The sequence below is a fragment of the Chelmon rostratus genome, chromosome 7, assembly GCF_017976325.1.
Source record: "Chelmon rostratus isolate fCheRos1 chromosome 7, fCheRos1.pri, whole genome shotgun sequence".
In the NCBI taxonomy this organism is placed as follows: Eukaryota; Metazoa; Chordata; class Actinopteri; order Chaetodontiformes; family Chaetodontidae; genus Chelmon; species Chelmon rostratus.
The window spans coordinates 18,566,081-18,581,937 of record NC_055664.1 but is presented as its reverse complement, the minus strand read 5'-3'; the positions used below and the strand labels follow the sequence as shown (position 1 = coordinate 18,581,937).

General features: G+C 44.1%; 1 protein-coding gene across 1 annotated transcript; it reads right to left on the bottom strand.

Annotated features, from left to right (window-relative positions):
• Window positions 1–10,328: 10,328 nt before the first annotated feature.
• p2ry1 (purinergic receptor P2Y1) lies at window positions 10,329–13,404 on the bottom strand. The gene is made up of 2 exons (XM_041940836.1): window positions 13,032–13,404; window positions 10,329–12,721 (listed from the first exon to the last, which is right to left on the bottom strand). Exon 2 carries the CDS (start codon window positions 12,690–12,692, stop codon window positions 11,631–11,633), a length of 1,062 nt encoding a protein of 353 aa, XP_041796770.1. The 5' UTR covers window positions 12,693–12,721; window positions 13,032–13,404; the 3' UTR covers window positions 10,329–11,630.
• Between the last annotated feature and the right edge of the window lie 2,453 nt (window positions 13,405–15,857).

The window sequence follows — 15,857 nt, the reverse complement described above, 5'->3', positions numbered from 1 at the left end:
ATTGGAATTGGAAAGGCTCTGAGGTCCACCGGGGTTTCACGGAAGACCTCGAGCAGACACAAATAAAGTGACTGACTCCTCACCTTATAATCCACTGCTTCAGGCCATTGCAGGAAGCGCTTGGAGGACAATGTGTGTGTGTGTAATAAGAAATATTTGTGTGTTAAGGAGTGTTCACACAAGCACTTTTAGACAGTTTTCTTTGCCATTCAATATATGATGGCAGGACACAACTGAGTATCCAAATATGTTTTATTTTTCCTGTTCTTTTAGCTAAAGGAATAGATTAAAAGATCGATTTGCCTCATATCTGTGCACTAAATCTGAAACTACATGCAGGAAGCAATTGCATTTGCATTGCACAAAGAGTAAAAGCAAAATAAATGCACCTCTAAAGCTCACTAATTGCTCGTTTGTTTAATCAGTACTAATGCTGATGTGTAACATTTACAGGTGGCAGTGGAGCGGGGGGTTATGTGACGGACTATTTCTTGGCTGGGTGCAATGACTTCCTGGAGTGTTGTCATCATGAGTTTGAGGCAACCAGCTGTTTCCCCCGGTTTCCATCTTTTATGCTAAGCTAATTGTTTCCTGCTGGCATCAATTGTCTCATCTAACGCTTACAACAAGACTCCTCACGCAAACTCACCTTTTCAGGAGCTTTTAATAGCGTCACACGATCTTCATCAGCAGATGTGGGTTGCGCAGTTGTCATGGAAACAGGTCTGTTGACACGAGAGCTCAGTAGCTGTTTCGATTTTATGCACAGCTCTAGTTGTCTCATCCAAGTTGGCTTAAAAATGATGCATGATGTCGGAAACAGCAGTTTCGACAATTTAATCACAACTCTGGGTGCACTGAGCAGCGCTTTTCCACGGCTTAGCATAGAACATTACTGTTACTGCCTAAGCGAAGAATTAAATGAATGTTTCACCACCAGCTCTGTCTGAGATGACTTTTTAGTGTGTTTTCAATATAGTAAAATACACAATACAGGCGTTTTGCTGACATAAATGTTCCTGGTGTTTTATAACTGCATGAGTAGAAACTGTGAAATGTGATTTGACCCACAGTCATAAACACTAAATAACCAAGGCAAAGTGCACTTCCTGGTTTCAGCGCTGACATAATTGATCAGACCACATACAAGATTTTGCAGTCATCTGACAATGGGACAGCAGGCTTTCTGACTTGTCTTAGTAAGACAAGCACAGGTGCTTAACTTCACTTCACTTCACCCAGTAAGCCAGCACACACACCATGATCCTTAAACTGCAGCAGCTAAATGGAATTCAGCCATCATTCATTTTGTCATTTACGCCCGTGCTCTTCCTACTGTGACACGTCAAAATGTCGTCTGTGAGAAAGAGAGGCGCATGTCAGTCACAACACATGCGCTTACAGGTAGGTGAAAGGTTGGTCATGTGGTCACCACATTAAATCCCCATTCAGACCACACATTCATTCATCCTGAAGAGCTTTTGTGGATAAAAGTCAGTCTTCAGTGGACAGCAACATAGATAACCAAAACTGACTGTATTGAAAATGTGTCTGCGTTAAGTGGACATGACCTTAAACCCACAGACAGCCCATAAAACCCTGCAGTCGACCCTCTGTGACTCACAGTGCAGCCATCCAAGGCCGTCCCCAGCTGGATCAATATTCATTTGATCATTAAGCAGAGGTGTAGTGCTATTTGTTTAAGTGCCTGAGTGCACCTTTGATGTGTGCACGCCCGGGGTCAAATGTTACGTAACTGCTGCTCCTGCGGTGGAGAGTTTACATGCATTAGTCAACTATAAATGACCACATGATGAAACGTTAGTCAGACTTTATCAGTAGTTTCATCATGTTGAGAAGATTACACAGCGCTCAGCCAAAACATCTTAGCTGAGTAGCATCAGGCGACACCATGAATGTAGCAGGTTGTAATTAGCGTGGCACTGAGCAATACCCGCGAATAAACATATGTTTTTAATGATTTAATTTACTTGCTTGTGCCGAGCCAGCGAGGCCACAAGCAAATATCCATTCTGAGGAAATGTTGCAGTGCAGGCAGATGTCATGCTCGTCTATCAGGCGAGCTTTCATTCGCTGCAGGATTGTGGATGCAGAACAAGCTGGCCAAGTTTCACCGGCTGGTTTTGAAATGTGTCTTTGCAAATGCATCAAACCAGGAGAGTGATGATGAATGAAGGGATGTTTCGCTGCCTTTTCGTCTTTACTAGTCGACATTAGACAGCTATAGATTGGAGAAAACAATTTTTAGCTTCAGTGGTGATTGGATCTTGAAGCGCTTAGAAAAATGTACAGAATATGAATTTCAAACCAATTACGGGAACTGAGAGCAGGCCTGTTTCCTCACTGTGGCCGAGCGCATTAAGTTCATAGGATGTGAGATCAGCAGGCTGAAGCAACAGGTCCTCAGGCCCGCTCCAGCCAGAAAAAGAGTTCGGAGCCTCGGCCAAGACCCGCTCAGTGAACCATCCTGATGACCACTCAATCATGACCCCTGCCACTTGGCTAAGTTTAGCAGGGAATCCAGGACAAGCGGATCGGCTTACAGACGCACAGACACAAGGATACACACACACGTATCAGCCCAGAGGGGAATCCCAAACCCGGGGAACAAAAGCCACAAAAACTGTACAGCCAGTGTGGAACAAAATCATTTAGAGGCAGCAGTTAACTGTTGCCGCAGCTCTCGCTTCACTGTCAAACTTGTGTTCTGGGAGTGTTTCATTTTAAGCTGTTACGGTTGGAAAGAGTAGTTTCACAATTGTGGTATATTCCTCTTCGGTGATCCATAGCTCCTTTTAACACACATCACTTCCACTTCAGTTTACCTACATCCCCATTTCACTTCTCTGTCTGAGACAGATCATTGAGAGAGACACAACCTTGCTCTGGAGTGTGTTTATGTCCAGAGGGACAAACCCGCCCAGACAAGATATTAACAGGACACCTGAGAAAGGTACGTGTGTGTGTGTGTGTGTGTGTGTGAGAGTGTGTGTTGCCATTTTTCACCTCACCTAACCCGAACCATTAATCATTCTCAGCCATTCAGTAGCCACTCTCACACTGGCACCACTTGTGTGGGTCTTTATGGATGTCTATGTAGCCTACATCTATACACACACACACACACACACAAACACACACACACACGCGCACACACACACACACACACACTGAACTGCTGGGATTAATAGGGTGAAGCAGCCAAGCAGCACAGGATAATAGAATCTAAACAACAAGGCTGGGGTGAGGAGAGAAGAGGAGGGGAGGAATAGGAAGGGGAGGCGTCTGGAGAGAGAGCGACTAATCACTGGAGGAGGTCGGGGAAGGGGAGGCAAATTTATGCTCCAGAGGAGAGGTCACAGGTGAAATTGGTAACGCAAAGTAGGTGCTGGATGTAAAAAATACAACTTTCATTTCGTCAGGCCGTTTCTGTCTCTCTCTTTGATTAACTCTCACTCTCCGGATGTGTGCGGTGTGTCAGTGCAGCAGTTTTAGAGGCCAAACTGTTTGGTCAGCTTTTTCCTTGAGAGGAGAACGCACCCCACTGCTGATCATCTATTTCTGCTAATGGATAATGGAGGAGAGTGCGCATAGGCAGCGTGTGCATGCGTTTGTGTGCCGGATCGTTAAATATTTGTGAACGCATTTGTGCGCGTGTCAGTAGAAGTCAAAGACAGTGCAGTCGGGAGGAAGAGGAAGTGTAAGCAAATCTGATGTTAGGTGCTAAATAAAAGAAAGTTTTATAATTTTCTGTCTGACTTCATTTCTGCACCAGGAGGCTGATGACATCTTGTCTTGATTTGGATATAATGGGAGAATAACAAGGCCATCCCTTGGTATGTTTCACACTTTAAACACACACAAACCAACAGTGCAGCAGCAATAAAATAGCATAACACCTGCCTGTCACCTGACAAGGTGTATCTCTGTCTACCAAACTAGAAAAACACACCTTTTCCAGGAGGCTGAATCCTTGATAACGCAGCTTTGTCTGCGGTGGATCATTAACATTCACGTCCCAGAGCTCAGAAGGTGACAGTGTACATGTGCAGGGATCTGCAGCTGCACACACTTGCAGTATGGAGAGGGGGGGGGGCGGCGACAAAATAACGGAGGCACAGAATTAAGAAGAACTTTGAAGTGATTGACTTTGAAGTAGCTAAATCACAGTTTCAAAGGCAAAGTTAAATACCAATTAGCACCATGTGTCAGCTTTAAAAGAGAGTTGCTATCACTGCTTTTTCATGTGAATTTTCAAAGCTGCAGTTGTTAATTAGATTGTAAAGGTTTTTTTTTAAGCCCTTCATGAATATTTTGAAACTTTATCCACTTTACAATGTATAGAATATGTTTGTATTAAAGTTCTAAGAAATACCAACATTTTGACTTTTCATTTTTAACAGCAGGTGATTCAGAATGTGCTAGGAGAAATACTCAGATCTTTTACTTCAGTATAAGAAGCAATACTACAGTGTAAAAATATTCTGTTATGAGTAACCAGCCTGCATTCAAAATCTTACTCAAGTACAAAAGTATTAGCATTAAAATACAGCACTAAATTTAAAAGTAGTCATGCAGAACGGTACATGTCTGAATCATTCATATGTATAACATGACTGGATTATAATTAGCGATGCATTAATGTGTAAGTATCATAATGTTGCAGCTGTAAATGTGGGTACTAATTTCAGCTACTTTATACGATACTGTTGATTAGATTAATCCACCATTATACATAATGATTTATTAGTCGATTTCTATTTTGTATCAATAATATCAGTCCACAAAGTAACCAGAAACCACAGTTAATATAAAGTTAGTGGAGTAAAAAGTAGAATATTGGTTTCCAAACGAGTGGATTGGGCGTATAAGCACCTCAAAAACTGAACAGAATACCCATAACTATATTTTCATTAGTGGGAAATTACCTGAAAATAAGAATTTTGGCATTTTCTTTACCTAAGAGTGAGCGCTTCATATCTGCAGAGGAGGCAGATCCTTTTCCACAGAGCCGGGCATGCTGCGCTGCCATGTTTTTGCAGTGGCCCTGAATGGACAAAGCAATCACTGGCTCTAAAGAGCACCTTGTGCTTTTTTTTACACACTGCATGCTTGGAAAGGGGGGCAGTGAGGTAAGGGGTATTCCGTTGTTGTAATCTGCAAACTCACCATTACATGCCAAAAAATCTGACACACTGGTCCTTTAATGTCTTGTTTCATGTTTCAGGTATGTTTATCTGAACAGGGATCACAAAAAACATAAACCTTATATAAAACATGGAAAATGCTATTTTCCATCCACAATCCCTGGAAGGTATAATATTATTATAATAATGAAAATATTAATATTAATATCTTGACTTAGTCTATACACTTCTGGAGGCCGTTTTGCATGAGTCATTCCAGTCTGAAGAATGCCCGCCGGGGTCATGCACACAGCGACAAATGCATATGGCGCGCAATCAATTCCTAAACAACCCATGAACTCTGCTGAACAAACTCCAGTTCCATCTAAACAAAAATGAATTTTCATGGTGTGCGGATTGTGTCGAGGTTCGTCTCCTAATCCCTCACAGAAACAGAGGCTTACGTCTGTCCCGCCACACACAGCTCCGGACCTGCATGCCAGCAGACCAAACGGTGAAGAAGAGCAAACATGCGAAGGCGAAAGATGACCTTGGATGGCATATATGGTTATCTTTATTCAACATTTACATTATTCACCTGCTGTATATAGATATGCCTACACACCGCTTATTGCAGGGCTTTGCTTTCCTTTTGCTTTCATAAACAATCTTATTCCCACTCTCTGTAACCCCACACTCAGTGACACACTGTGAATATGAAGCAGTGGATGTAATCAGCTGGTGCATAAACTTTGATCTGAAGAGATTTATCATCCCCTGTGCAGCAGGGCAGCGGGCAGACTGAAGGGGTTGCCAGCTAATAAAAGCATTGGCCTCTAAGTGCAGTGCATAGCTCCTCACCCTTTACAGGAGTTTCACAACCTGCAAACAAGCTGCAGGAAAAGAGGAAGTCAAGCTAAGGATCTTGTTTGGTACTTTTTGTTGTACTTTTTTCTGTTGCTCTTACAGTTAGGCCCTTGGTATTAGTTTTATTCTAACTTATTTTTGAGTGGACCTTGTTCCAGAATGAATAAATGTATGCTAAGCAAGTGTACGTCCTGAAACTCATTTATCTATTTTCTCTTTGATGGCCGACCCCTGGTCTCATTTTATTTCACTCTGATTTCCTTTCAGGTGTAGATAAAAGGACTCTGGGTATTAGACAATAGGGAGATGATATGAATCAAAGGCCAAAGGAATAGAACATGCAGTTATTGATGTGATTGGCCTAACCAGCTGCGGTTTCTTTGTGCACTTCCTTCCCAACCTATTCTCTGTTTTTTCCTTCTTCCTCCCTCATCCTTCACCAGCCTCTGCATATGTATATTGCACAGAACATATGCTGCCAGTGGGCCAAGCACCTTCATGTGCCCTTTTATTTCTAGCCGTACTCTCTCTCCTAGTGTTTCTTTTCTCTTTCGCTTTTTTTTTTGTACGCCTACAGCACATTTAGCATTGCTGCAGCTCTCAGCTCCTTGTTCTCACACCTTGCCTTATCTTGTCTCTTCCGTATCTTCCCAAGCAGCTGGCACCCTTTTATTTAACTTCAGTTCATTTCAGAGTTACACTCCCTATCTCATAACTCTTATCAGACAGGCCAACTTCTCTGCTCTCTCTCTGGCAACACCCTTGTCATCCAGCCGTATCGGTCTGTTTGCAAAACTGCATCTTCTGATATCTGTTAAAAGGGAAACAGCATACGCGGTATAAAGCATGGAACCTGCAGTATGAATATTGCAAAATACTGCGACCACTTTTAGGCTTTCAGACATCTTCCTGTTGGCCCGCGTTGAGCCGGCTGATCAGATCATTGTGGGCTGCATTGTGCAAAATCAAAGGTGGAGGTTTGTGGATGCCAGCCAGTAAGCCGATCACTCAAGTTGATCGATGGCAAGAGGCTGCAGAAAATCAACAAGAAGCCAGACGGGAGCGGCTGCAGAGATATTGATCATGACCCTTATGACAGCCGAAATATGACAACCTCTGCTCTCTGACGCACAACCTCTCCCAAGTGTTCCTCCGGTCCCACCTAATCCTTGCGCATCATATATATAGTCTGATGTTACTGTTAATGGCAGTGGTCCAAGTCATAAGCATGACAAAGCAAGGAGAGTGTCATTCATTTTGTTTTTACTTGCCCGTACAAGCGTCAGATCAAGATCTATATTTGGCTTTAAAAGCAACATGTACACTACGGCAGACGACATGATGAACGCAAAGTCATTTCATGCGGTCAAAGTGGGCCGGCGCAAGAGGTGACAGCAAACATATCGGCCTGAAGACACTCTCATTTCACACGGCTTTTACTGTCGAAAGCAGCCACAGCCGCGGCCATCTGTATTTTTGATAGGCTCATCATTCATTCTGCATGGCTTCATATATTTTTTATCTCAACAGTCGATGCAGACATGCAAACACAACACAATGAAATAATAAACAATCACTCCTGTTATTTCTGTTTTGTGTATTCTATCTTGTTGCTCTTGTGTTCGTTCCAACGCTGATGGTTATACACTTCATGCTAATTGCTCTTATTGCAAAGCACTTTGTGATTGGCCATATGTATAAATCTTATACTTCCTTGCATGTGTTACAGCCAGTGTTGGAAGAGCTCTTTAGATCCCTTATTTAAGTAAAAGTAGCAATTATAAAGAATGCATTGCTTGTCAGTTGTTAGCAAAATGCACTTAAAGTATAAAAATATACTCACTACGCAGGCAAAACAGCCTCTTTCAGTGGCACATTATTATATATCATACTATGGGATTGTCCTTGCTGACGCACTAATGTCTAAGAAGCATTTGCATGCTATCGCTAACTAAGAAGGAGCTAATTTTACCAATTCCACATTCTGCTGGGTGTACAGCATTGTCTAACAATGTATTGCATTTCATATAATGCTGTTTTTTTCTTTAAATCTTATTGTGCAAAGTAAATTGTTACTTGTAGTTACTTTCCTTTAAGAATACAACTGAAACACAAGCATAGTAATGCGATAATGTGGCAGTGAGACTGTGCTATTATTACGTGCGGGTTTGTGCGCGCAGGTGCACGCGCTCCCTCGCCGGCTGCACCTGCATTTGTGTGACTTTCGGCTGGCAAGTCGATAACTTGCCAAGCGGAGACTCATCTGCGATGAGCGATTCCGTGGACACACATGCACACACAGGCATGCTTGTTTGCATTCGGGCATGCATCAACAGCCTGAATCCTTTCACACGCATTTTGACTGTCAGTGAGGTGTGAGCTATCCTTACCTGACTGCCAGCCCAGAGTCCGGATCTTCTCTCACATGCAGACTGCTGGATGATGTAAGTGTGGCTAATGGAAAAACATGTTTCCTACTTCTAATAAAGTTTAAAATATGCCATTACAGCCTGACATAAACCTGAATGCTGTGGTGTTGGGTTGGGTGGCTGGTTGATGCCTGATCAGAGCGAGTAAACACATGTTAGTATTAAAGTGGAGCTGTGGCGCGGTCTTGTAGCCAGGAGACAGTGGACAAAATATTTTCCTAACGTGTTTACTTTAACTGCAACAGCTGAGAACATGTGCCTGTGCTGTGTATCTTAAAAATCTGCATCCTACTGTGTACAAACACTGCGCTTCCCCAATGCATGGCTCTCAAGGCTGTGCACAGCCTCAGCAGTGCATACTACTTCTTACTATCCTCTGAGTAATGTAATTTGCAAAACTAGTGCAATGTTACATGTGAAATCAGAGAAAAAAGTCTCATAAGTGTACAGATTTTTGTATGATCCATTGTAATGCAGCAAAAACGTGCACGTGTACAGGAGTTTATGGTGTCTTGTGTGGTCTCTGCAGCACTGTCACATGGTGTCAAATGGATCCATTAAATTTTGCAACACAACCACACCATAGTGATCACACGCCAGGATTGTTTACATCACGGGTTACTCGCCAAGGACCACACGCTGTCATTTTGATTCCGTTTGTTTTTTTTGTGCGGTTGGCGGTAGCTTTTGGCTCGAGCAGGCGGTGCCCCTGTGATGGATGTGGTTGTGCCAGCTCCCGCTGTATATCTCCAAGAACAAAGCTCAGTATTTAAGTGTAGATGTCTTGACTGCGATTACCCTGCGCCCCCTCCCCGCCACCAACAGTGTCCGAGGCAAAAACGCACACACAAACCTTGTTCTCCACGACCGCCATTTCTCTTCCCGCTCGACTCTTCCTTCTGTTCTCCTCTGTTCTTCCCGAACTCTCTCCCCAACACATTATTCAAACAGTATTACTCCCCTGAAATGCAGTGAAGAAAAGCTTTTGTCTAATTCTAGCATAAGGAGAGGAGGATGTGAGAGAAAAGAGGTGAAAGGTGGCTCAGAGGGGAGGGAGGAGATACTGGCAAACATCCCAACTCTCTGCAAGTCAAGATTTGACACTCAGGCTCAAAAGCACTGGCGTTGGCTTGAGATTTGGCGCCGGCTGAATCTAACCTTCCCTTCATCTGATCACGTGTACGCAGAGCACAGAGGACATACAGTATGTTCCAAAAATAAACAGACATACACGCATATATTGATGTGGTCCATGTGCATGTCCCAATGTCTCCCTTTGACAATGAAACAACGACCAACAAAGAGAAATAACAGCTAAAACATCCACCTACTCAGAAAAGGTCTCCATTTCCTTAAGGCTCTCTAGCACAGACACACACACACACAAACACACATTTGCCAAGGCCATCTATGCAGTTTGCACCTCAAAGCCAGGAAATCAAAAGCCGTTTGTATTCAAGGGCGCTGTTTGGAGGAGGAGGCTCGGTCGGGTTTCCTGTGCCCACCACACCGTGCAGCCCCGGGGTTCTGGCGACAGCCTCACACCCCCGTCTGCATCAATAAACCCCACGCCATTGTGACGGACACAAAAGCTGTCTTAGGATAAGCCAGGAGAAAAAGGTGCCACTCTTTATTCCTCCCTCGTCGCCTTGCTCCCTCCCAGCTGTGTTGAAAAATAAAGTCAACAGAAGCGTGGAGAAGGAGGAGGAGTGGCGAGAGGGCAGAACTCTGCACGAACGTCTCCAAAAACCAACTCTGGTTGCACACATTTTACAGAGAGCATGTGCAGCCGGTACAAACAGGGTGACTTAAATGCTTTAAATCGGATTATAAAATCAACCACCATCTTGAAAGAACTGTGTGAGCCACATTACGTCTGGCATGTTTTAAATATCAAAATTTATTCACAAAGACACGCGTCGCCTCAAATATCCTGTGCAGGTGATTCACTTCCTTTCTTGACAATACCGGACCACATTACAGATTTACAAAGGTATTAGTACAGACATCAAACATCTATGTAGTCCAGGGTAAAATATGTACAGAGAGAGCTCCACAGTCATTCCTCCAGAGTGATTACAACAGATACAAAAGAGAAATGATTATCTGTCAACACACGGGCACAGTGCAGGATTTACTTTGAGGTATCTCATACAAATAAGTCTTCAATATGTTGATGGAGTCACAAAGCAGGTGATTCAGTGTGTGTCTGTTCTGCTCATTTAAAAGCTATTATTTATTCCCTATGTCGTAGTTAGAACCTGCCGTCATTAGTCAGTGTCTCACTGATGCTATTTGATGCTGGACTCATGCACTAAATTTCTGAATTAGTGACACTGACTTCAACAAAAACAATTAACAGCACAAACTAATCTGGAACGTCACGACAATCTGTACAAAGAATCCCAGAAAAAAACATTCATTTTAGTATCATTTACACAAAAATACTGCAAGTATCATCTTCTCATTTTGTCAGTACAGAGCAAGTTAACAAGGACAGACAGATCGCGGCGACGGAGCCGTCGCAGACCTCAACCTCAGAGCTGTCAAAATGAAAAACTAGGCGACCACATTCCTCGCCCAGTCAGTAATAGATGGAGGAAGAAATGAGGAGTGATAGGTAGCCCTCTGAGCAGAGACTCCCCGGTCATAGTGCATTACCATGTCTGCACGGCACATCCGTGCAGCAAGCTCAGGTTCAGTGCATTTACGTTTTCCTCTAAAAGCCATCCCAGGCACACTTCCTTAACCACAAGCTCTCACCTGCTTAATAGCTATTGATTAAGCATCAGCTCAGTGGCTGGAGTAGCTGCTATCCATTCTCTGTCCTATTTTTCCAGACCAAATTGATGAACAGGACGTTATAGCTCATAGGGAAACCTATTTCCCCATGTGTGAACAACACCAACTACTGGCTGAGAACGAAGAATGATGGCTCTGACATCAAGAGTACAATACATGTACAGGACAATACAGTACAAGAGCTTATCAACAGGAACAGGCTGCAATGGAGCGATGGCGATCACAGGGTTAAATATGGAGTGTTTATCCTACACTTCTATGTACCACTGTCCATTCAAGTTTACACACAGCCTTCAGTCCACACAGAGCATTTAATCTCTCAATACAAAGTCCATCGCGGTTTCAAATAGAGATCCACACCCATGAGTCGCACAGACGTGCCCTGTCACAGCCTCCGGTCCCCATTCTCCACATACTCAGCCAGGCTGTTGAGAGCAGTCTCCTCGCTCTTGGACTGAAGGACATTGTCCCCCTTCCTGGAGGGTTTTTTGGTGGCGCGTGACAGCTTCCTCCTGAAGGTATCGCCAGCCAGGAAGTAAAGAATTGGATCCACGCAGCTGTTGAGGCTCGCCAGCCCGCGTGTCACCTGGTAGGTGGCGTAGACGCGGTTATTAAAATCGCACATGTCGGGGCTCTGGAAGTACAGCCTGGCCCTCATGTTGAGGTTCTTCATCACGTGGAAGGGCAGGTAGGAGACGGCGAAGACCGCGAGCACGATGATAACCAGGTGGATAGATTTCTGCCGCAGGGGCGCGTTGTTCATGTCATTGTAGATCAACGCTTTGACGATCATGCCATAGCAACAAAATATGATAATGAAGGGGATGCAGAAGCCAAACACAGTCAAAGTCATGCTGTAGATGAAATAACCCGGTAGCTCATCCTCCGTGGTGGTGTCGTAACAGGTGGTTGTGTTACGTTTCAAGCCGGTCCGGGAATAATAAAGGATGGGGGAGATACCTACAACCACCACCGTCCACACCAACGCGCTGGTAATAACGGCGTTCTTCTTCTTCAGTCGGCCCAGAGACTTGAGCGGGTGCACGACCCCCGTGTACCTGTGAACGCTGATGCAGGTCAGGAACAGAATACTCCCGTAAAGATTCACATGGAATATGAAACGCTGGAGCCGGCACAGCACGTCCCCGAATATCCAGTCCGTCTTGTTGAAGTAGTAGAAGATGAGGAAGGGCAGCGACAGCACATAGCAGAAGTCAGCCAGGGCCAGGTTGAACATGTAGACGGAGATGCTGCTCCAGGGTCTCATGTGGCACACGAACATCCAGATGGCCAGGCTGTTGCCCACCAGCCCCGTGATGAACACCATGATGTAAACGGTGGGCAGGTAGTAGAACTGGAAACCCGTCTTGGTGAGGGAGCATCCTCGGGTGTGATTGTGGAGATCTGTCACATTCAGCACGGAGGTCAAGTTCAGGTCTGCGGACATGGCGTCAGGGGCAGAGGCAGGTCCTTTTACTGCATGAGAGGGATCGACACAAGCTCAGAATCGGCGTTTACATGCATGATTAAACTCGCAGTGATGGGTTAAACAAATCAGCGATCTGTTGCTATCTGCCACAGTTGTTTGGTTTCAATTAAAACCGCGTTTGCATTCAAAACCAGTCGTGCACAGACTCGACATTCAAGCCCCAAACTTAATTTTTGCGGAACGCCTACGTGCAACCCAACAAACACTTGAGAGCAAGCACGCACACGCGCGCGCGCACACACACATAGCGAAAGAGAGAGACAGAGAGAGGAATGGTAAACATATGACTGTACTTACCGCTGATAAAGACTTGTATTCCACATTCCTATAGCCTTCACAATTCAGAGATTTTAGTCAACACGCGGATAGGGCGGTACGAGCTGTCAGGTGCCTCCACTCAGTCTCTCAACTGTGTTGGAAATTGTTTAAAAGTTGCGATTTCCTTCGGGTTTGCGCTGACACTTCCAGAGGAGCGCAAAAAAAAGTCTGCGGTCGATTCGTCACACGAAGGGGCGACGGTTTCCCACCACAGCGGCAGCAGAGACAGCTGCAGGCTCTGGCACGAAGAGCAGGAATCGCAAGCAGGCTCCACGGAGAGAGAGGCGGCTCTTTGCGCCACGGAGAGGGGAGGCGCGCACCACACGCGTCTCCAAACGCGCTCCTTCTGCTCCTCCCTCTTCCCTCCGGACCAGGATCAGATCTGACCTGCCTGCGAGGGCGGCAAATAGGTACAGAAAGGCTGGATTCTCACCTCTGTGGCCAGGCTGAGTCAATATGTGGTTTTCTTTATCAGGAGTAATGACAATTAAACAATAAAATCTATATAAAACAACTTATATGTGATAAAAACTGTCTTATTTGGCACCATGGTCTAACCAGGCGAACATTTAGGTTCTGCATTTGTGCAAGGCAGAAATAACATGACCCTATAATGGACAAGTCTATCAAGCCAAAAGGTTTAGTAATATTATGAAGCTGTTTCAATTGGATATTTTAAAGGAAACAAAAAAAGAGCCCAATATCACATTGGGAATAATGATTTCAAAATGCGTAGGCAGTGAGACTGCTGAGAGGAAAATCATACATTATCATTTAAATGAAAAGTGGGCAAAGCTAATGGACTACAGTGATATGTCACGGTAATGGGCTTGTTATTGCAATTCAGGTTTTGTATGAAATATTCCTGCATGGTGGCTGTCAATCATGAAGAGTCAGGAGCCAGCGATTAAGACAAGAATGGGAAAAGGCCAGACAGGGCAGAAGCACAAAAACAATCGAGATGGTCATTTTGTGTCTCGTGAAGCAGCTGGGACAGACGGCTGGACGTGTGCGAGAGAGGCAAGGACGAAGCAGACGCTGGCGGAGGCAGCAGACTGAAAGATGGTGGAGAATAGTGAAGGGGTCTGCTGTGGAGAGGGCGCCTAAGGTTAAGTTAATTATGCTGTGATGCCAAACATCTTAAAAATTGCAGAAAGAGGAGTTAGCCCAGACTGCAGCAATAATCTAATGGATGTTATTAATAAGACAGAGAATAAATGCCCACCATGAACTTGGTGGATGTCCATTATGGTCCTTCAGACGATATTAGGTGTAGCCATGAAACTGCTTCATTTTCCAGGTCCTGTAGTTCCCTGTTCATTTCCTAGAAAGGAACTGATACACAACAGTAATTTGGAGAGATGTGTAATTTGGTTTTAATTATATGGGAAATTGGTAAAATAAAGAGGGACTTTGAATCATTAATTGTAATTAATTGGGGCATAACAGAGTCTTAAAGCAGTTGTTTCAAGGAAATTCCTCTGAAAAATCTGTACCAATAAACTCTACAGTACTACAACTGTGCCTGATCGCTCCTCAGAAACCCACATAAGAGAGCTGGTATTTACTGTGTGAGCCGCCTCAGAACAGCATCTCTATTTTCCCTTTAATTAGTAACAAATTACTATTTTTCCCCTAACTGTGTTAGGAAATGATTAAGAAACTGCAGGACCTTTAAAAAACAGCATTACCAAACAGACAGCATACCCATCGTTACCCACAAGCAAATGAAAGGAGCATAAAAGAAATAGAAGAATACGTTTACAGCCAAACAAAACGTGATATGTTTAACAATTGAACAAAACACGATGTGCTCAGCGAGCTCAATGAAGATTATTGCAGCGAACTCACAACCAGAATCTTTCACAAACTCATCTGAGGTTACCTGCAACACGCTGGATATTATCTCATAAAGGAAATTTGCTCGTAATTCTTGATTTGAATTCACTGTATTGATGTGAAACTTAGAAATAATTCACAGCTGACATGTAATTTTTAGCTACAGAGGCTCCCTCAAGTTGCTTAGCAACATTATTCACAAGGTAGCTGAACTGTGTAATTACACCGATAAATGTGACATATCATTTCACATGATATCATGTGAGCTATACCGTTTTAATGGCTCCCGGTTAGAGTCCATCGGCATGTGATCATGAGAGAGGGAGGCATCTGAACACATTTTTTGCTCCAAATTATGCTTCTTCCACACTAAGGGGCTCAATAGCTGTGGGCATTTAAATTCTTGCCCAGGCTTATTTGAGGCTTATCTGTATTGGAAACTTTGCAGCTCTGTAGTTACACATAATCAGTTCAAGATATCTAACAGTGCACATCTGCACTGCAATGCACATGAGTGATGGGATATGCACCTTGTGGTTTATCCTCTCTGTACAGTGCGAACACAGCAAGTGTGCAGCTGTTGGCTCGGAGCCAGACACTTAAATCAACACAGATTTCTGCAGCCATCTTGATTGTGGGAACTCGTTCCTAAAACAAAGCTGACGAACAGGTGTCGCATGTGACACGTGAAGTGCATCTGCTCACTCTGTCCACTACTGTATCTTTGCTGAACCGCCCCAAATGTAGTTTTATGCGACGAATGGAAAGCAAAGGTGAAATATTGGAAGTCTGAAGGCAGGCTGAGCAAAGTTAAGAAAATGCTTGCTGCACCTGCCAAGGACCCTATCCTATTTGGCTCTGACCTCCATTTTCGGCCCCAGAGGCTGACAGGGACAGAGATGTATTGGGCACGGCTGGACGTGCACTGCAGGATTCATTTGAATGTATTAAGCTCCAGCGTTGGCG